At 31.9% G+C, this 22,692-nt stretch overlaps 1 protein-coding gene across 7 annotated transcripts in view; it reads left to right on the plus strand.

Moving 5' to 3' along the window:
- The window catches only part of LOC105840013 (muscle M-line assembly protein unc-89), a 165,645-nt gene extending 147,736 nt beyond the window's left edge, over positions 1–17,909 (plus strand). For 6 of the 7 annotated variants that reach the window (XM_012686715.2, XM_012686719.2, XM_012686720.2 and 3 more), the window contains 4 exons: positions 6,652–6,749; positions 6,861–7,041; positions 13,967–14,044; positions 17,731–17,909. In XM_012686715.2, the coding sequence (XP_012542169.2) occupies positions 6,652–6,749; positions 6,861–7,041; positions 13,967–14,044; positions 17,731–17,768 (395 nt within the window). In that variant the 3' untranslated portion in view covers positions 17,769–17,909. Of the gene's footprint in view, positions 1–6,651; positions 6,750–6,860; positions 7,042–13,966; positions 14,045–17,223 lie in introns of all 7 variants that reach the window. The other variant, XM_028192292.2, reaches the window with a different exon arrangement.
- The last annotated feature ends 4,783 nt before the right edge of the window (positions 17,910–22,692 follow it).

Genomic DNA, 22,692 nt, shown 5'->3' on the forward strand with positions numbered 1-22,692 from the left:
AATTCTTTCTATTAATATTAAATTAATTGTTAAATAGTGCATTTTCTTAATTTTTTTAACGGGAAAATAATGTACATAAACATATTGTTTTTTGCCAAAAAGAAATATTAAAAAATTTATTTAAAACAAAAAAGCCTGAGAAAAGTGTGAAAAAATAATTTTTTTAAATAAAAATAACTATAATTTTTTAACAAATAAGGCCAAGTTAAAAAGGAGGATGGGAAAAAGTAGTCGATTTTTATTCCTACCCGGCAAGTAGAATCGATGTGTTTTTTTTATAGTTTTTTGGTCGTAGAATAATATGGTGATACTTATTTTGCCCGAAAATGCAATGAAACGCATCAAAAACTAAGTTCAAATACGATAATCGCTTTTTTATGGATCACTTCTTCCTACCCACCTTTAAACGCTATTTTAAAGGAGAGTAAATGCACTTTAAGGCCATGTACAACATTTTAATCTTGAAAAAAAAATTATTTGAAGAGATATTGCAAATTTTCAAAAAGTAATAAATGAGAAAAACAGTAAAAAAAAAATAAAATTCACGTTTGAGTCGTATGTCAATAAACTTTTGTGTTATCAAATAATAAACAATTATTAATGGTAAAAAAACTTATTAATGGTAAAACAAACAGTATAAAAAATGCTTAAATTATAAAAAATTTAGAAGCTCAGGGTAGTATCGGGAGGACATTTTATTCTTTAAATTAAAATGAAATTAAAATGAGAGCGTTTTTCCACTCAAAACATCTAAATAACGTTTGTGTGTGTGATACGTATAATAAATCTTTTCATTTTACTTACTTTTGCATTAAAAAAACTAAAATTAACCATACAATTTCTAATCTAAAAGGCGAAAACGGGGTAATACGGCACTTTATATAAAAATCTATTTTGTTGTTTCTTATTTATGGGACACTTTAGGCTTTGGTTTACGCATTTCAACTGTCAAAGAATTGAATTAAATAATGTCTAGCTCCCAAAATCCATTTAATTACTTCAAGAGTAAAGTTTAAATTTTGGTTGGGCTAATAAAGAATTTTGTATTTGTCTTCCAAGATTAAAGTTAGATTATTTTTATATTATTTGTATCTTTATACATTTATGTATAACTTCTGTAAATTAACATTAAAAAAATGTTGAATATCAACTTAATACAAAATATTCAAATATTGTAATTATGTTGTATTAAATTAATCTTTTGTTGACACAATTCTTTTTTCAATCAACTTTGACACACTAGGTTGCTCACACCTACAACAATTTTTTAACGACAAAGATTTTTATATAAAGCATTCAACCGTTATAAGAAAAATCATAAATCAATTTCAAGGTTTCTAGAATGTATTGCAATAGTTTTTTCAATGAAATCTTGTCATAGTTTTTGTAAACAAATTCTTGTTTATAATATGTCGAGAAAAAAATTTTTTTAATCTTTAAAAAATTGTAACTTTTACAGGTTTCAATATTAAAAGCTAAAAATTTACAGAGTTGTTATTTAGATAAAATATTTTTAGGAAAAACATAATTTTTTAATGGGCACTGAAAAAAAGATATTTATTTCGCATATCAAAGATAGGCAGTTTCGATAAATAAAAAACCAAAAAAGGAAAAGGAAAAGGTATAAAACATTAAAGTCAGAAAAGAAAAAAAAAAGGTACAGAGCGTGAAAGTTATCGTATGGGTGGTCACACCTAGAATGTCAACGAAGAGTTAACATTTGGATATGTTTAAAATTTAAAAAATTTAGTACAAAAAATATACAGGAACTATCCCACACAGCATCGAAAGATTTCAGAAATTTTTCAGAAAGCTGTCAATGAAATATGAAATGTTTCAAAAAAACATTTCAGATATGTTTCAGATACATGAAATATCCGCTTTCATGTAACGTCAGAAATATATCTGAAATATTTCTGAAATCTTCAAAAATATATCGGAAATATATTTTTGAAATTCTTCAGAAATATTTCAGATACATTTCTGACATAAAAGTGGACACTTTATGTGTCTGAAATATATTCAAAACATGTCCGAAATATTATTTTGAAATATTTTATATTTCATTGACAGCTTTCTAAAAACTTGAAATCTTCCGATGTTGTGTAAAAATGGTCACCCATTCAAGTGTCTGCCATCGTCGACGTTGTTTGACTTCGATGATCGCATGCAACCTAACGCGTAGTGATGATCCACGAATACTTCATGTTTATGCATCTATAAATTGGTTATAGATCATTTCAATAGATGTTGTTAAAAGAATGAAACATGTATAATTAATTTAAATTTTTATAAACAAATATGCGGTTTTACAATTTTTATTGATTTCCCATACAACACGTTGCCAAATATCTATCAGAAAGCTTTTTGAAAGATATGGGGCTGTACTCAGCTCACGTTGACGCGAGAAAAAAGATTAATAATGTCAATAAAGCAAAAGTCGTCACGTTAATAATATTATAGAAACTTTTTTACATTTTACTTTAGAAATCAAATAAGAAATTGTATTAATTATTTTAATGATATTCAGGATTATTTCAATGTCGGCTGTCATATTAAATATAACATTTTTAAAAACTTTCAATAATATTTTAGATATTACATACAAAATATTTTAAAATATTCTACAAAATAATTCTGAAATATTTCGCTGAAGAAGTCGGAAATGATTTTGATGAAATGTTTCACAAATATTTCTGAATGATTACAATGTTATATTTTAATATCAATTTGCAAGATATCTTTCAGAAAGCTTTCTGAAAAATGTGTGTTGTGTGGGGTGTTCATAATAACGATAACGCTGCTGTTTCCAGGAAAACAATTTGAGTAAGGGAACTATTGTTAAAATTATAAATATTAATGTAAGGAAACTATTGTTAAAATTGTAAATGTTTATGTACATAGAGAAAAATATTTCTTCAGATTTAATAAACAGTTTGCTTGACTATTCCAAAGCATACCTTTCTTTGTTTATTAAATCTAAAGAAATTTTTCTCTCTACGTACTTGAGACAAGAAGTTATTTTATTATTATGTATATTAATTGATACAAATAAATTGTTTTTTTAATTTATATGACATAAATTGAATAAAAATGTTTACTTATTGAAAACTGATTAGGATTCTAAGACTCAAGTAATTAAAGTTATTAGATTTAATAAAATAATTTTTTACTGACAAATAATTGTATTTCTATTCCAAATTTTCTTTATTACATCTTCTTCATTGATAAATTGTTTTCAATATAATGTTATACCGAAACAAAAACAATTATTGTTAGAAACAACTGTTTCTTTAAGTTTAGAAATTATATTCAAAAAAATTTACTTAAAAGCATTTATTTAAAACAGTACATTTTTTCTCTGCGTATTAAATTAGATTATGCACGATCGTTTTGCCGTCTAAATTGCCTTATTGTCACATTTTAACCCTTTACGGAAAAAACACTAAAAATAACACTTAAAAAAATATTCAAGTTGAGTATAATTTGGGACAAGGGGTAAACACTCAATTCAGTGTAAACACTCAACTTGAGTGTTCGCTTTTTAATTTACTTTTAGACTGTTATTACTTTCAACTTCAATATTCGCCATCTAATTGAGTGTTAATTTTAATGTTAATCCTAAATTTAAGAATAACACTAAAATTAACACTCAATTAGATGGTAAACATCCAAGTTGAAAGTAATACTCAAATTAATACTCAAAGCCAGCTGAACACTCTAGTTGAATGTTTATTTTAGATATTCGTTTTATGTCCATTTCTACCAATGCAAATTAATTTTAATTTCGGTTAAACTTGCTTTTTTTGCTTTTGTTTTTATTTAATATTTTCTAATCCAATGTTTGAAAGTGCACACTCAATATTAAGTGAATATTAAGTGTATACCTTCAATCGATAGATGTTGAGTGTACATCCCCAAAGTTTCAGTGTTCACACTTTATGATGGAAGTATACACTCATTTATTCCCAGGCAACCAGCTAACGTCGAAATGACGTGAATATAACGTCAGTTTTTGACCCGTTCGACGTGAGTTTATGACGTCAAATTGACGTAATGACGACGTGAGTTTGTCTCGTCAAAAATGACGTCAGATTAATGACGTTTACTTACGTAATTTTTATGACTAGTAAGCCAGGTAGTAAAAGTCGCCGTTATTTTGACATTTTAGAAAATATTTCGGGTACATGTCCTATATATACAGTATACCTGCATTGTGAAAATATCAAAATAACATAATTATAATGTAAAAAAAAAATACGTTGTTTCTCAGCAAGCATCGTTACCCACCACACCATGGTCACATCTGGGATTGCCTAACTTCCGCGGTCACCCATCCAACTCTGAACCGCCGTCGACGTTGCTTGACTTCGAAGATCGTACGCAACCTAGTACTTTGTGATGATCCATGAACACTTAATGCTCATGAATACATATTTGTTATAGATCAGTTCAATAGATGTCAGAAACATGAAACTTGTAGTAACTTAACGTCTGAATGTACGAAATATTTATTCATAATACATAAATATACACAATTTTTTAACAAAACCGTGTTATTTAAATAACGTCATTATGACATCTTATTTACTTTTTTCAACTGACGTCACTCCAAAGACCAATAGTTACGTCATATATAACGTATACTTATGACGTATTACTGACGTGATTGTTATGCCGTTTGAAATAACGTCAGTTTTAGGTCATAGTCACCAATTAGTGACAAAAATCATGTAAATTTACGTCATTTCGACGTCAGCTGGTTGCCTAGGTTGTGTGTCATATCCAAATGTTGAGAGTATACTTTTAAATATTCAGTATTTAAATTCAAACTTTAGTATGAACACTCAATTATTGGGTGTACACACTCAATAATCGAGTATAAACACTCAATCTTTAGTGTAAATACTCAAGATTTGAGCGTATACACCTAAATTTGAGAGTAAACTCCCAAAATCAAGTATTAACACTCAATTTTGAGTGTAAACTCTCAAAATTAGAGTGTTTTTTCCGTAAGGAAAGGATAGTCCCGATTGCCTATTGCTTCGTTTGCATAAAACAAATTTTGTTGAAATTTCCGATTGCTTAAACTTCATTTGCACACACGAAAATAATTAAAGTGCGAAAGTACGATTGCACACATTATTGCGTACATGCACATTGCACACATCCCAGTGAACACATTTTATAGTGGCAATATAACGTGGAAGTTACATGTAATTTAATATTGTTATTCTTGTGATATGTAGGTGCTATATGACATGGAAATAACCTGTTACGTAATATTTGTTATACGCAAGTGATCTAGCTGTTATACATCGTTTTGGCGTTACAGTTATTCAATAAAAATTGTATAATCGTAACATAACACGTTCGTATCAATGTTATTACGCAACGATGCGTCGTAGTTGACTCAGAAATCAGACAACATTATAACATCCTGAATGACAGATCTATTTGATAATAAAAAAAATTATTATAAAAATAATGTTTTCAAAAATAACGGTTTGTCTACAATTACTGCGCACAAAAAATGCACAAAATCTAAATTCATCATGTGCTGAACAAAAACAGAATAATAAATGTATACTATTCAATTTTTCTTAGAATTACGATCTATATAGTTAACCATCTAATTAATCATTTGAACGCTTCAAAGATTAGTGCTAAATAGATCGCAATTTCCATCAAATTATTAAGGTTATGGAAAAAGATAAATTTAACAATGAAATTAATAAGTAAATAAATTAATGCTATTTATTTTTAATATGTTTTGCAAAATTTAATTGCTTTTATAAAAAATAATATAGTCGCGTCAGTTTACATATAGGTATATGTAGACAATAACAAGTACCCATATCAATGAGTCAAATTGGCGTAGCAGGTAGAGTACAAGGTTCGTAATCCTAAGGTCCCGGGTTCAAACCTAGCAGCGGCAAGTAAGAATAAAATAAAAAATAACATAATTTAAATTTAATTAATTAATAAAAATTTATTCTAAATGTAGTATGTGCTGTTGATAAAAATAATTTCAAAAAAATGAAATTTTTATTTTATTTTATTTTTCTTTGTAACTGTTGTGTAACGGTTAGATAACATGTAATTATAACATGTTATATTGCTGAGTCGGAAATTGTAACTTACATGTAAGTTACGTGTAATTTTAGAGTAACGTAACCTGTTATATTCGGTTACATTGCTGTTACACTGCTGCTATATTACTGTGTTCACTGGGATGATATTATTGCGCTCATACACATCGAAACGTCTACGTTATTACTGCACCATATGAGTTGCGACTTTCCACGCAAAGCGAGGTTCACCCACACCTCCTCCGTGCTTACAATGGGAAATGATGTCCATGTTTGTACTGCACCACATGAGTTTGTATATGTGCAACAGTGTCATGTGTGCAATGTATGTGGGCGCAATAGTATCATGTGTGCAATTGTACTTTTACACTTTAATTGTTTTCATGTGTGCAAACCAAGCCGTAAGCAATCGGGATGTAGGTAGTTGGCAACATCGGCAATCGAGAATTTCTGCAAAATTTGTGTGCAAACGAAGCTGTAGATAACGGAGAATGTAGGCAATTGAAACCCACTCACATATTATTATATTTCTTTCGTTAAATTTCATTAAAAATTGTAGGTTCTCCTTGGCCAATTAGTAACGGAGTATCATCAAGTAAAGAAATAATTCAGCCTTATCTCGAAATATTACCGAAGAAGGCTCCTATATTCATTACGGTAATACTGTTGAACTTATATTGATAATGTTAAAATTTTTTATTAATTTTAAAAATAATATTACTTGTAAAACAATTATTCTAAAAAAAGAAATTTTGATCATTATTACAGCCACTAAAAGATATTGCTGTAGTAAGCGGACAACCAGCAAGATTCGAATGTATTGTGCAAGCTGAACCACAGCCCAATATCCTTTGGTCAAAAGATCGTAGAATTGTCGAAAATTCTGACAGTCACGAAGTCCAATATCGAAACGGAGTTTGTCGTCTTACCCTACTAAAAGCTTTACCTGGTACGACACATTTTGCTCAGTTTTACTTTATATTTTACTAACTTTTACGGACATTCAAAAAGATATTGGAAATAACATTGAAAATAATACTCAATTCTAATGTTTGTTTTGGACACTCAAATTTAATATAGCTTAGTAACTTAACTTGAGTATAAATTTCAACTTAAGAATTAACTTCAGTATTATTCTCAACTTGAGAAATAATTTGTTATTTATTTGAAGAGAGAGCTTGATAAGTTAATACCCACATCAAGTTGAGAATAATATACAGATTGAAGAATAAGAATAAGCTGGATATACAAGTCAATAAATAAACTACAACATTTGATAGAGTCTACTGTTACATCCTGTTTTTAAGAAAGAAATTTTATTTTATGAAAGGCGAAGGAAAAAGTAAGGCAGGGAAATATGTAAACAAAACCTTTGCCCGTGGTCACATTTTAAGAACGCATGCCACAAATCAATGGTTCCCTTTTATAACCTGGAATCTTGAGTCAACGTCCTAACAGGATGCTTGAAGGGTTCTTCTTCCGTGGACTAGCATCCGTCGGTCCAAGCTTTGAGTCAGTAAATTTAATTGGTTTTGTGATGGTATGGTAATCGGCTATGAAAAGAACACAGATATTATCAAAAGAACCGAACTTTATTAGAACTTTATTAAACGACAGTTTGTTCAGTCTCGGACAGCAAGGGGCCGAGCTATATAACCAACTCTAGAAAAAAAAACTCCCTAGAGATCGAGAAAGAAAAACAGGGTTGCCAATAGACAATAGCTCTTAGATTAGCAGATGGCACCTCCCAACAGTGTGCCATACTGGTAGGACAGTTTACATATACATATACCTTCAATACTGCCCCTTAAACTAAACTACTTACAAAGTCCTATTTTAGTACACATATCTTTAAATTTGATAGAGTTTAGCGGTTTTGTGAACATGTCACCTAGTTGTTCTTCTGAACGCACGAATTCAACATCGATTTCACCTCTTCGATATAGCTCACGAACAAAATAATAACGAACTTCTATATGCTTAGAACGTTTGTGAAATTCGTGGTTCTTTGTCAATTTAATTGCACTTGCATTATCCATAAACAGCACAGGAATGTCATTGTTTCCTTTAATTTCAGCTATCAGTCTTTTAAGCCACACGAGTTCCTTTGATCCTTCGCTAGCGGCAACAAACTCTGCTTCCGTAGTGGAGAGTGCAACAGACTTTTGTAATTGAGAGGTCCATAATACTGCGGTACCACCGCATATAAGGGAGACGAAGCCGTTTGTTGATCTTCGTGTATTGAGATCACCTGCAAAGTCTGCATCTGAGTAGGCACAAAGCCCACCACCAGTCGAAGTGTAGTGTAGACCAAGATTAGGGGTACCTCGAAGATATCTAAATATCTGCTTAACGGAGATCCAGTCAAAAATCGTTGGTTTAGCCATTGATCTAGCAATCTTTGATATCGCGTACGCTATATCCGGACGAGTGGCACAAGCCAGATACATCAGACAGCCCACAGCAGAGCGATAAGGAATGGAGCTGTCGAGAGGACCGTTGGTTGTTTCGTCTGGTTGTTGGTTCTCAGCAGGCGTTTTTATCGAATTGCAGTCAGTCATGTTGAAACGTTGCAGAGTCTTCTCAACGTAAGATAATTGTGACACGAATAGACTGGAATAAAACGTTGTTGAATTTGTATACCCAAAAATGAGTCGAGGCATCCTATAGTGATTTTAAACTCCGAGGCTAGTAATTTTAAAAATGAGTTGACAGCATCTTGTGTAGATCCAGCGATAAGGCCGTCGTCGACGTAGATTGCAACCAATAATTTTTCTGATTGGTTTTGTCGAATATATATGCAAGGGTCTGCCGTTGATCGTGTGAATCCGTTTTCTTCCATGAATGAGTAAAACCTATTGTTGCAACAAGGTGATTGTTTAAGCCCGTATACAGATTTCTTCAGACAACAAACACGACCTGACCCGTCGTCGAAATCTTGTGGTTGAGTCATATAGATATCCGTGTCGATTTTACCGTAGAAAAACGCGGTTCTTACGTCAAATTGGCCAAGAGCCAGTTTTTCTTCAGCTGCAGTTGCAATTAGGGCACGATGTTTTTGAGTTGATGAATTGAGTCATAACGAGCTACAGAACTAAAAGTTTCGTCGTAATCAAGTTCTGCTCGCTGGAATATTCCACGGACGACCAAACGGGCTCGATATCGGTCGATTGCACCATTTGATTTGTATTTCACACGAAGTACCCAACGATTGTCGATAGCACGTTTACCCGGTGGCAATGGTACTAAATCCCAGGTTTCATTCTCCTCAAAAGCATTCATCTCTTCTTTCATAGCACACAACCATTGATCAGAATGTTGACTCTTCATGGCATCATCAAAGTTGGTTGGCTCAAGGTCTTGTTGAACAGCTTCAGTTAAGCATGCTAACGCCATGTGTGTTTGACTGTTCGATAACTTGTGAGATTAATAGCCTACTTCATAGTCATCGAGCCTTACTGGTTGTCGAATCGTGCGAACGGGGCGTGAACTTGGAGCTTTTTCTGGGATGTCATCGCTCTTTCGAATAGTACCTGATCTTGCATCATCGTTTTCTAGAGAGATTCCTTTTTTTTCAGGGATGTAGTTCTTGCCTGAGACACTTTGTTTTTCCTCTTCATAATCACTGTTCTCCTCTGATGAACTGTGGAAATCGAGTTCAATTGAATTATTTGTGGTACATAATTTTTCGGGGCAAAAATCAACATTGCGGGATTTCATTACGCGATGTTTCGATGGTACCCAGACTCTGTAACCATCTTTCTCATTCACGTAGCCAATAAAGTGGCCGAAGACGGCTTTGTCATCGAACTTAGAGCGAAAATTCTTTGGAATGTTAACATAACACTCTGAACCAAAAATTCTTAAGTAATTGAAACTGTCAAATAATTTGCCGGACCATAATTCAAATGGCGTTTTGCTCGGAATACTTGATTTTCCCGTCCGATTAATCAAAAACGCGGCTGTGTCACACGCATGAGCCCAAAACGATTTCGACAATTTACTAACCAAAAGCATTGAACGAGCCAGTTCAACAACATGCCGATTTGATTGTTCTGCAACACCATTTTACTCAGGTGTATACGGGCACGTCATGCGAAACTTGATACCACGTTTATTTAATTGTCTTTGCACATCAACATAGTCAAATTCGCGACCGCCGTCTGAACGAAAAGCTTTCACCTTATGTCCCGCTGTTTCGCACTCATTCAGAAATGTTTCTAGATGCGTAGCTACTTCTGATTTTTCTTTCATAAAAAATATAAGAACGAAACGCGAGAAGTCATCTTTGAAGATTACGTAATAACGAAAACCGTTAATCGAGTCGACGGACATTGGTCCATTTACATCGGCGTTGATCAATTCGCCGACAACTTGCGGACGACTTGGACGCGCGCGGAACGGTTTGCGATGCGATTTGCCAAGAACACAACCGTCACAGAATGATGCAGTGTCCGAGCATCTGACCGAAATACCGTGACGAGATAGTACATCGCGTACGTGACGCTTATCCTGATGGCCGAGCCGTTCATGCCATCCCTGCAGCTGATCTTCAGTTGTAGCAAAGTTAGCTTCTACTTGCAAGCTTGGGGCACGAACGCGCATGTTCATAACGTAAACGGACTGTTCTAGCTTACCAGTTGCAACAATTTTACGGTCACGTCGAATTTTTACACCATCAGAGTCGAATATAACTTTATTTCCACCCTCAGCAGCTTGTCGAATGGAGAAAAGTTGATGACGAGCGTCTGGCACATACCAGACGTTTTCTAAAAGGGCAGGCGACCACGTGTTTCCAATGCACACTTCCACATTGACATTGCCAGACCCATATGCGAGAATGCACTCCTTACCAGCGGTTTCAATACGTTGAGGAATCGGGAACCTTTCAAACGTAGCGAAGTGTTGTTTATTTGCAGTCATATGATTTGTTGTACCAGAGTCCGAAATCCAGGAATCAGCTGAAATAAAGTTTGTATTGACTGTCAATCCGGTAGCTAAAAACGTACTTGGTTTGCTGTTATCTTTTGAGCTGGTGTCGAAACTCTTGTTGTTATTATTGTTATTGGCATTGGCAGTCGTTGCTCTCTGTTCTGCGGCGATTCTTTTTTGACAATTTGCGATAATATGTCCGATTTTCTTACAATAATTACACGAACGTTTTTTTTTCTTTTCAGTTACTGAAGAAGTATCTATTGCCGATTTGTGTTGATTCTTCGATCGATTTTGAGGTTTCGATTTTGCGTGGAAAAAACCGGCTGTTTGCTGCGTTGCATGTGTCACTAATGAACTTTCAATTGAACGCAAATTCTCGATGAGAAGCTTTGTCGTTTGCTCGTTTTCCGGAACGCGGTACCAAGTCGAACGATAATATTGATATTCTGGCTCGAGCGTTTTGAATATACGATGATGAAGCAGCGAGAGTGAGAGTGTGGCATTTACGTTCTTTTTCTGTAATTCTTGAAGAATGTCATCGAACACGTTCGCTAATCGTGAAGTATGCTTTGTAACAGAAGTAGCATCATCTTTCGAGATTTCGAAGAAGCTGTCGAACAGTGTGTATAACCTCTGCAGGGACGATTGTTCGAACACTGATAATAGCGTATCCCAGATTCCTTTAGCATCAGTTTTCTTACGAACGTGCATGACAGCGTCTTCTTCGAGTGCTGTACCGATTATACGCGCCGCGCGCGCATTGTCGCGTTGCCAGCGTTTGTACGCGTCTGACGGTTCCGCGTCGCCTTCTGGCGGTGCCGGACACGAACGAGTTCTATCCACGATTGTATAAAGACACTATTCTTTCAAACAAAGCTCTATTTGCCACTTCCACGTTTCCCACTGATCATCGCTTCCCAACTTGCGAATGCTTGTCGCAACTCGACTGTAATCATCTCCTTGTTGCTGTCCGCTGTCGGCCATTTCTTAACCTGTGTCTATTGACTTCTAGACGTCTCGATGCCGATCCGAACAAAAAATCACAAAAAGAGAAAAAAAAATACTCAATGCAATTTCAAAGCGTAGCTGGGCCCATAACCTGTGATGGTATGGTAATCGGCTATGAAAAGAACACAGATATTATCAAAAGAACCGAACTTTATTAGAACTTTATTAAACGACACTTCGTTCAGTCTCGGACAGCAAGGGGCCGAGCTATATAACCAACTCTAGAAAAAAAACTCCCTAGAGATCGAGAAAGAAAAACAGGGTTGCCAATAGACAATAGCTCTTAGATTAGCAGATGGCACCTTCCAACAGTGTGCTGGTAGGACAGTTTACATATACATATACATTCAATAGGTTTAACTCGGGAATTAATTGCGTGCAATTTCTGTTTAAGAAGAAGAGGGAGGTCACTTGAAATTCAAATTAATAGAAAATTGTTTGAAACTTAACATAAGTATTCTTATACGTTTATTTTTACATGTGTTTATTTTTAAAATTACAAAGATTGATATTTAAAACACAAGTTAAAAAGTTAAAGTCGTCTGTTTATCATTTACTTTACTTAATAATTTACGAATTTACAAAGTGATGGCATAATCAAAATACATTTGTGTGGTTTCGAATATAATATAGTTTAGAGCAACTATATTGTGTATTTGGACATTATTAATTTGCTGAGATCGCAGATTACAAAGATTTCAATTTATTTACTTTAATTAATTTTTAGGAAATAAATAATAAATTTAAAGACAAGGAGGCATATTGCTCATTTTATTGTTTCTAAAGTGGTGGTAGGCGGCGAGAAAAAATTATTAAAAAAGTCTGTATGGATGACCGAGGATCACATTCAAGTTCTTTGGGAATATGTGGATGAATGAATTGTATTCGAGGATGTATGGATAAGTGAACCTTAAACTATTAAGATATTTTCTCCTTGTCCAAAAAAGCACAGGCCCGCCTGACTCCGCCGAACCAACTCTCGTTTTAACGACTTTGTCTTGGAATCTGGAAGAAACTATCTTCAACTATGACTCAATTAAGTTATTTAAGAAAGAGAGAGACCTTGGTTCAAATTTAATTTTGTGTCTTACTTCTTGGCTGAATTGAATTAAGAGTGGATAGCTGTGATTCTTCAAACTCTATCGACTAATCTTTTGAAGCCTCTTGGTTCCTAGGACTCCAGTGAGATATCCAAAATGCAGTGGACCCGGACTTATTGTTAAAGAGAATTCTTACTCCAATCTTACACTCTTCGCTCATACACATTGCACATATGACATTATTGCACATAAACGCATTGCACACATGGTCATGTTGCGCACATACACATTGCACGCATCACACTATTGCACACATGACATTATTGCGCACATGCATATTGCATACATGCTACTATTATGCTTGTACACATCAAAACATTCACGCTTATACTGAATCACATGGGCTTGCAATTTTCCACGCAACGGATGGTCCACCCACATCTCTCTCCTGTTTACAGAGTGAGTGCAATAGTATCATGTGTACAATGTACATGTGCGCAATAATGTCATGTGTGCAGTGTACATGCGTGAAATAGTGTTGTGCAATGTGTATGTGCGCAATAATCTCATGTGCAATTGTATTTTAGCACTTTAATTGTTTTTGTATGTGCAAACAAAGGTGTGGACAATCAGGATGTAGGCAATTGGGAATGTCGACAATCGGAAATTTTTTGTACAATTTGTGTGCAAACGAAGCTGTAAGCAATTGGGAATTTGGGCAATTGAACCCCCCCCTCCCTCTTTGAATATAAACACTTAATATATGAGTGTTTTTTTTCTGTCAGAGAACCTATTACATTTATTTATTTTACAAATTACTTTAATAAAATATTTATATTTAAATACATAAAAAATAATAATTCTGTTATTTACGTGTATTTTTTTGTGCAGAGGATGCTGGGACTTATTCGTGTACAGCAACGAATAGTTTAGGTTCTACTGTAACATCTGCCAACTTGGAGGTTCCAGGTAATAGACGATCAATATATGCTCCTATTTTGTAAATATCTGAGAATTGGAACAAACACTCAGATTAAATACAAGGGTGGTGGAACATTTAATGATCTGCTGGTGTCGGAGACTTGCATCGCATTATTTTATGATTACTTAACCAGGATACAAATTAATGTAGTAAAAAAATAATTATACATAATGCTTAATATATTGTATTTTTTTGTGAGAAAAAATACTTGCAAATTTTTGAAAACTAAGAATAAGTGTGTAATTTGGTGTAAAAAGATGCTTCTATATTCTGTACGGCAAGAAAGCATAAATATAGCGCGCATGATTAAGACAGAGTGAAGGGAGAGCGTAACGCCTTGATGCCGTCGTAACACCTTAACACACTCGGGCCCACACTTACTATTTCATTGTCAGATTAGGTATTGTATACACACTATATATCATATTCCATTTAATCGTGGCAAATCAACTATCGAGCCTATGTCGATTTATTTTCTAAAAGAAAACTAGCTAAAATGGTTATTTGTTATTATCTACCTGACTTTATTATTATTTTTTTTTTTTTCAAAGGAAATAGCAGTGTCACTAAACATGTAATAATATTTTAGGCTTCTGCCATCGTAAAACTGCAAAATTTTGTGAATACTAATGGAAAAATGCTCGTAATGTGAAACTAAGTTGTTCAAGGACTATTTCAATAACTATCAATATTCTGGTGAATCCCATGTTATCTGTTGCTGATACTAATGAAAAGTACGAGCAACAAGACTGTGTTGTGGGAGGGCCATCACACATAAAATGCATAGTGTAGCATAAGCATAGCATAAAACCGTTGAACCAATGATTTATACGAGTATATTGATTTATATAAGATGTTCATTGGCTCAGCGCTCTTATGCTATGCATATGCAAGTTATGTCACTTTGTGTGTGATGGTCTTTACTTTTGCGCGAATCGGATAAAAACCTGTTTGCTCCGTTTCTGCTCTCTCGCCGTACAGAATATATATAGTTTGCTTTTTGTCGAAGGGAAAGAAAAATTTTAATCGCAACATAAAAAAAATAACTAGTATTACTAATCATGTTAAAAGAGAGGATAAAAACGTATTAGTGTTGTTTCAAAGATTTTTAATTATTTCTATTGCATTTTATTAAAACGTTTATTAATGTTTTGAAAGAAGCTAGTCAAAACGAATTAGTTAATAATAAATAAATAACGCAAGAAATAAAAAATGCAAAGACTGTTTCATCAAGTAATACATAAATTATTTCAATTCATGTCATGAGGAAAGTTAAGATAAGTTTTTCTTATACGTTTTATTTTTTGTCTATGTCTTATCTGTTTCAAATGTATTGTGACTTTCTATTAAAGTATTATATTTTTAATTTTTTTTTAAACATACCATTTTTCATTAAGGGGATCCTAAAGTCGTCTCTTTTACCGACAGAATTGTACAATTTGTTCCAATGTCCAACTTTTTATTGCATTTACAGAATAAAAAATCCTTTTCCACAATTCAAGTATAGACGATAACAATGTGCAAACGTAACAATTTTATACGAAAAAAAAATTTTTTTTAATTGTTGGCGTCAGGCGTGGACTCGTAACAAAATGTTGACTCGTAATAAAAGTTGTGCACCTTGTACGTATAAATCAAGTCAGATCCGCACACGAGTGAACATTAAGAAACAATACTATGCTTTCAGATTGAGCGTAGGCGTCTTAATAAAAACGATACACATTGGTAAACATTTCGTGTCTCAAAAGAGCAATCTGAAAAAATTTTTTAAATTTTTGGTATGAAATTAAATTTATAAGCTGATATTAATACACAAACTTTAATTCTGGAAAAAGATTTCGAAATCTATAAAAAAATACAAAAATTTTATTAATAACATGCACAAATAACTCTATATTATCGACCTCGATCAAGTTTGACGAACGGTTTAGCATCCCCTTAACATCACTACAGAATAGAATTACAAAAATTTGTTTTCAAAACTTTGTTAAAAATAGTAATCAAAAATAAAATATTTTATAAAATGGTATATTAATCTTTGAATTAAAATATAAAATTGGTTTTATTTATTTATTTTTTTTAATAAAAATATAAAACCAATTTTATATTTTAATTCAAAAATTAACATCATTTTAAATCATTTTCTTTATACATAAAATGAATAATATAGTTGGAGCTAGTCAAATTACTTAAAAAACTAATAAGAAATGTTGTTTATTATATATATAAAATGATATTTATTACTAAACAATAAATAAATGCAATAGGAGTATTCGATTGTTCTAGGTCTCGATGAGGTTTCTTATTTTATAGTTTTCTAAGTTTCCATATTAACTGTTTTTGTTTAAAACACGAAAATTTAATATGTTATAGTTAGACGGAATATGGGAGTATCACGAGGCATGCATTATGTTATTTAGCTTTTTGCATCGATAATCAGAATCAATTTATAAAATTAAACATATTATACATGTTTAATTTAAAATATAATCACAAACAACGGTATTTCTTAAACAATTTCATCTCAAAGTTTAAATTATGTAAATGATTACCTTTTAATATTAAACAAATGACAAAAAACAATTAAAAAAAGATTTTAATATGTTTCTCATCGCAAGGAATTAACTCTTATTTATTATTTCCGCTGTTTATACATAAATTTACAATACTTATGTACTATGTAAATAAATGTATGCTTTCTCTGCAATCTATGCTTGGGTAAATGGTTTAATTAATTATTTCACATTCTTACCTTATCTTCCATCTTCCTCTTTTAATCTGTCTTTGTAATTGCCTTTTTGGCGTTTATTGTAATGTATCAGCATTAATAATAAATAAAAATTCAAGGTAAGCTAAAATCCAATTAAGCTAAAAAGCTATCTAAACCGAATAAGGCTTATTTAAATTTTATCATTTAGAAGCCCTATTTATGGAAATATTGAATATAAGACATAAACTAAGTGAGAATAAAATTTTTATTTTAATCACTCACAAAAAATAAAATATATCTTTAGTATAGAATATTTGTAAATAAACAAAAAAATTTGCGACATTGAGCTTTTTTATATGTTTATGAATAAAATGCAAAAATTTTTTGGTAATTATTTAGATTAGAAGATATTAATTGCGACAAAAATCTTGACCTTAATATATGTATATTATACAGGTAAAAGTACACACCGATCAACTTTTCCTTCATAAACTAACCAACGCAACGCAGCGATACAGTTTTTGAGATATACTCATATAAAAGTACACATTCACATGTGACACAAAACAATTATTTATTGACGTAGTTCTGAACTTAAGTACCGGAGAAGAGGGGACAGATCTCGCTTTCCGTGGAAAATCGACAATCCATGTGTAACAGAATAATTATTGATGTTTTTGATGACAATTGCAACCAATTAAAATTAGCATACTCAATTTTGATCGAGATTTCTTGCGTAAAAATTTACTTATTTTTCCAAACTGAAACTCATATGTACACACACGCGCGCACGCGCAAATCAGTTTATCATTCAAGAGATTTTCACATTGTCTATATAATACTACTAAACAACATTACGTAATGTAAATAATAACTGTTAATACGCACACATAATAAGTTTGTTCTTTTGTCTCTTTATGTGTAACATTTCAGACAATAATATTTTGTTGAGATTTCTTTCAGTATCCAAGATCTTAATGTTCTTCCACTCAAATTCGTGACTGAGACGCATCCTATGTTCGGTTATTAGAGACTGTGTGTCTGTGTTTCATCTTATATGATTTTTGTGTTCTTTAATGCGTGATTTTTGCTGTCTCCCAATTTTATGTATATTAAAAATAAATTCGAGTGGATAATCATTATCTAATAAAGTTCTAATAATAAAAACCTGGTTTTTTCATGAAACTCACGATGTGACAATAGAAACGCTCTATCTACAAGATTTATTATTAAATCTCTTTTTTGAGAGACCGGGTGCTGTGAAAGAAAATTAAGAAATCTTCTAAAAAACGTGGGTTTCTGATCCCAATCAAAAATTAGTTTATTGTTCTTGATTATTACAGTACACGGATCACGGGTACAATGCGTTAATCAACACAAGTTCACAACATATACTCTCTATACCCAGATAGCACACGGACGTCCTCAGAACGTCCAGGACGGACTTCGTGGATATCCTGAGGACGTCCTGATTTTATCCCAGGACGTCCTCGGGATATCCTGAGGAATAGCAAACGAGCGCCACTTTTTAGTTCTCAGGACATCCTGAGAACAGTCTATTGGACGTCCTAAGGATACCATAGGATTTCCTTAGGACATCCTCAGGAATAGCAAATAATGACCACTTTTTGTCAGATTTTTTAGATTTTTTTTAGGATTTTTGATAAATGCATCGATTTTTTATAAGAATTTAAACGTTTCTCAGAAAAATTAAAAAAAAATTCTGATTAATTTAGAAAATTTTTTAATATTTCTAAGTATTTTTAAAAGTTTTTGAGAATTAAAAAAAACTTTAACAAAAAATTAAAAGTTCAAATTATTTCTACGATAATTTTGTAAGAGGAATAAAACTATACATGATTCAGCCAAGCAACAGTCGTACAGTTAAAGTATGTTTAATCTCTGTACCCGAGAAAACGGTCACCCATCTAAGTGTCAACTATCGCCAACGTTACTTGACTTCGAAGACCATACGCATCCTAACGCTTTGTGATGATTCATGAGTACTTTTTGTTTATGCATACATACTTGTTATAGATCTCTACAATAGATGATGTCAGGATAAAACATATATAGTTAACTTATATTTTTATAAATAAATATAAAGTTTTACAGTTTTTTAAAATCATTTTTACATATGCGCGCGAAATAGCACGTGGAATAACTGATTAAAAAAACTGTTTTTGCTCCGTTTGCATAAAATAGAATAAAAAAATTATTTAATGTCATCTTTTATTATTTTTAAAATACTTCTTATCCTATTCTTTAACTATAATAAATATTTTCATTATTATAATCTATTTTAAACTATTTACTAATTACTCATTTAATAATATAAAAATCAGACTTAATATATTAAACTTAATCTTTATTTTTAATCTTGCAGGAATGCCTCCTTTTCCATTTTTCTATATAAAATGATACTCAATATTTACTTTTATTTTTTACTCTAATTATTTTATTATATTTATCATATTAATACTAAGATCATTACTCGTATTATTTATCTATACAAATATATTAATTTATGCAATATTTATATTTAAATTTAAATCCAAAATACTCAATTATAATAATCCTTTAGCACACCTCCAAACTTACTCATTTTTATATATAAACTCATTCCTCTTCCTTACCTTATTTATAATCTAAGATTTTAAGTTATATTAAACTCTAAGCTTAATAAATAAATATTTTTATAGATCTTAACCTTAAAAATATAATCCTCTTATATATTAAATTAAAATAACCCTACTATTTATCCCCCAACTTTATACTAAAAATCCTATTTTTTCATTAAATTTGCAATTTAATGTTTCTCTTAAACTATAGCATAATCTATAATATTTATAATACTTAAATATTAATGTTAGAAAATTTTACTTTTTAAGTAATAAATTTACAATTTATTACTTAAATCAGACATAACATTTTACTCTTATATTTATGAATAAATGACTTTACTCAACAAATCATAAAGATATTGGAATTTTATACTTCATTCTAGCTATCTGGTCAGGAATAATCGGATCATCAATAAGAATAATATAATTATTCGCCTAGAATTAGGATCGTGCGGATCTATTATTAATAATGACCAAATTTTTAACTCAATAGTTACTAGACATGCCTTTATTATAATTTTCTTTATAGTTATACCATTTATAATTGGAGGTTTTGGAAATTTCTTAGTACTACTCATACTCGGATCTCTAGATATAGCTTACCCACGTATAAATAATATAAGATTTTGACTTCTACCCCCCTCTCTCACCCTATTACTTCTTAGAAGTTTCATTAACTCAGGGGTAGGAACAGGCTGAACAATTTATCCACCCCTATCATCTTATTTTTCATAGGGGAGCCTCTGTTGACCTCTCTATTTTCTCCCTACATATTGCAGGAATATCCTCAATTTTAGGTGCAATTAATTTTATCTCAACTATCATCAATATACACCATAAAAATTTAAGTATAGACAAAATTCCCCTATTAGTATGATCTATTATTGTTAATATGCCACATTGTTTCAATAAGTGTAGACATTCAATCTGACTTTAAAGTCGATATTTTTACACATTTGATTTTGCAATATATTCCAGAAATACGTACGATATTCTCAAATTTCTCACTTGCTATATTAATTTACCGTCTTTTTCAAAAGTTAATATACATCCAGGATGTCCTTGAGTACTGTTTTAGGATGCCTTGAGGACTTTCGTAGGATGTCCTGAAGATTTTTCGTACGATGTCTTGAGGACTATCTTAGGACGTCTTAGGACGTCCTGAAGACTGTCTTAGGATGTTCTGAGGACTGTCTTAGGATGTCCTGAGGACTTTCAGGATATTATATTCTCAGAATATTCTGTGCTATCTAAAATGTTTGGTATTTATACAGTCATCATATTTAAGTTTATCTTCAGATATTTTGTAGCTAATGAAACTTTTTATACAATATTTTAAGAATAACGTTTTCAGCTAGAATACATATATCCTCAGGACATCCCAAGGATGTCCTTAAGAAATGAGTAGAATTTTAATTTATATTAATACTATCATGGAATTTAACATTCTAAACTTACTTTAGAAGTCAAATTTATACATAAAATATTTATATACAATATTTACAATAATACAATTTTATATTATATTATATCGTGACAAGATCCCAGGACATTCCGGGACATATTCAGGATGATCCTAAGGACATCCTGTGCTATCTGGGTACAATCGAAAGCCTTCGGCACACGATACGATTTTTCATGCTAGATCGCATACGAGTCATCTTAATACGTGCCGCGATTGGCTCGGACGATTATGTCACCAATCGTAAGCCAATGAGGATACGTAGTAAGACGCCTCGTATGCGATCTAGCATGAAAAATCGTATCGTGTGCCGAAGGCTTAACTCACATGAAAATTTGACCATAACAGATGCTACACTAATATAACTTTACTAATACCCCACATAGCACAGATTATTTCAGAAAGCTTTCAGAAAGGTTTCAACCTTTCACAGTTCATGTGCAATAATTTTGAAAGAATTCTGTAATATGTCATTTGAAATGTTTCAACAAAAATATTTCTGAAACCTTCCGTATGAAAAGAATTTGTCGAAACTTTCAGTACACGTTATCCCTGAAACCTTTCGTATGAAATATTTTTACAGACCTTTCTATTTAATTATTTCTGAAACCTTTCACATGAAACAATTTAACAAACTTTCAAAAAAGTTTTTTCTGAAATCTTTCACATGCAATAAATTTGAAACTTTTAGTTGAGTTACCCCTAAAACATTTTATTTGACATATTTTTACAGACTTTTCAATTGAGTTATTTCCAAAACCTTTCACATGATATAGATTTTGAAAACTTTCAAGAAAGTTATTTTTGAAACCTTTCGCATAAAGTAATTTAATAAATTTTTCAGTTGAGTTATTTTTGACATCTTTCACACGCTATCTTGAAAACTTTCAGTTGAGTTATCTTTCAAAACTTTCTTATAAAATAATCCAGCACATATATTGTTCGCAGACCGTCACTAGGTGATGCACGCGGCGCTTTTCTCGTAATGCAATTCACACTTCACAAGCTACATAAAGCAGACCACGGTGACAGAAAACGGATCAATCTATACTATCGTAGTGAGCTCTCGGCGCCTACGATATTATTTATTATTGTGTCTTAAAGACACATCTTTCATGGCTAAAAATTTTAGATTTGGTAACAAATCCTTTTTCTGCGTGTAGTGCACCCATATAACACAGAAACCTTTCAGAGATATTTCAGAAATGTTTCAAGTGAAAAGTAAATCATTTCAGAAACGTTTCAAAATATTTCTGAGACAGCTCTGAGATAGCAAAATGTCCGCGATGCTTGCACTTGAAACATTTCTGAATGTTTTCAGAAAGGTTGCAGCAACCTTTCAGTACACTTTCAGAAATGTTTCAAGTGCAAGCATCGCGGACATTTTGCTATCTCAGAGCTGTCTGAAAGCTGTCTCAGAAACATTTGGAAACGTTTCTGAAATGTTTCACTTTTCACTTGAAACTTTTCTGAAATATTTTTTAAAGGTTTCTGTGCTATATAGAACACAATCATAGATTGTCCTTAACAGTGACTCAAGAAGAACGAATATTTTTCATACAAAATCTGTAATTAATTATTTCTTTTCTCTTAAATTTCAACATAATAGTATACAGCGATTTGTTTACATTGATATTGTTACGTTTATTTTACGTTTAAGACAGAGAATTTTGAATTTGGAGCGTAACAAACATACAAATACGATTTTGTAATTTTTTAAAAAGTTGGTTGCTGATGATTCTACGATAAGCATAGGTTTAAGTTTAAAAAAAATATTACGCTGCTTGCTCTATAGAAAATTAACAATACATATCCAACAGATGATCAACAGTCGAGATC

Source organism: Monomorium pharaonis, chromosome 6 (genome assembly GCF_013373865.1).
Source record: "Monomorium pharaonis isolate MP-MQ-018 chromosome 6, ASM1337386v2, whole genome shotgun sequence".
Taxonomy (NCBI): domain Eukaryota; kingdom Metazoa; phylum Arthropoda; class Insecta; order Hymenoptera; family Formicidae; genus Monomorium; species Monomorium pharaonis.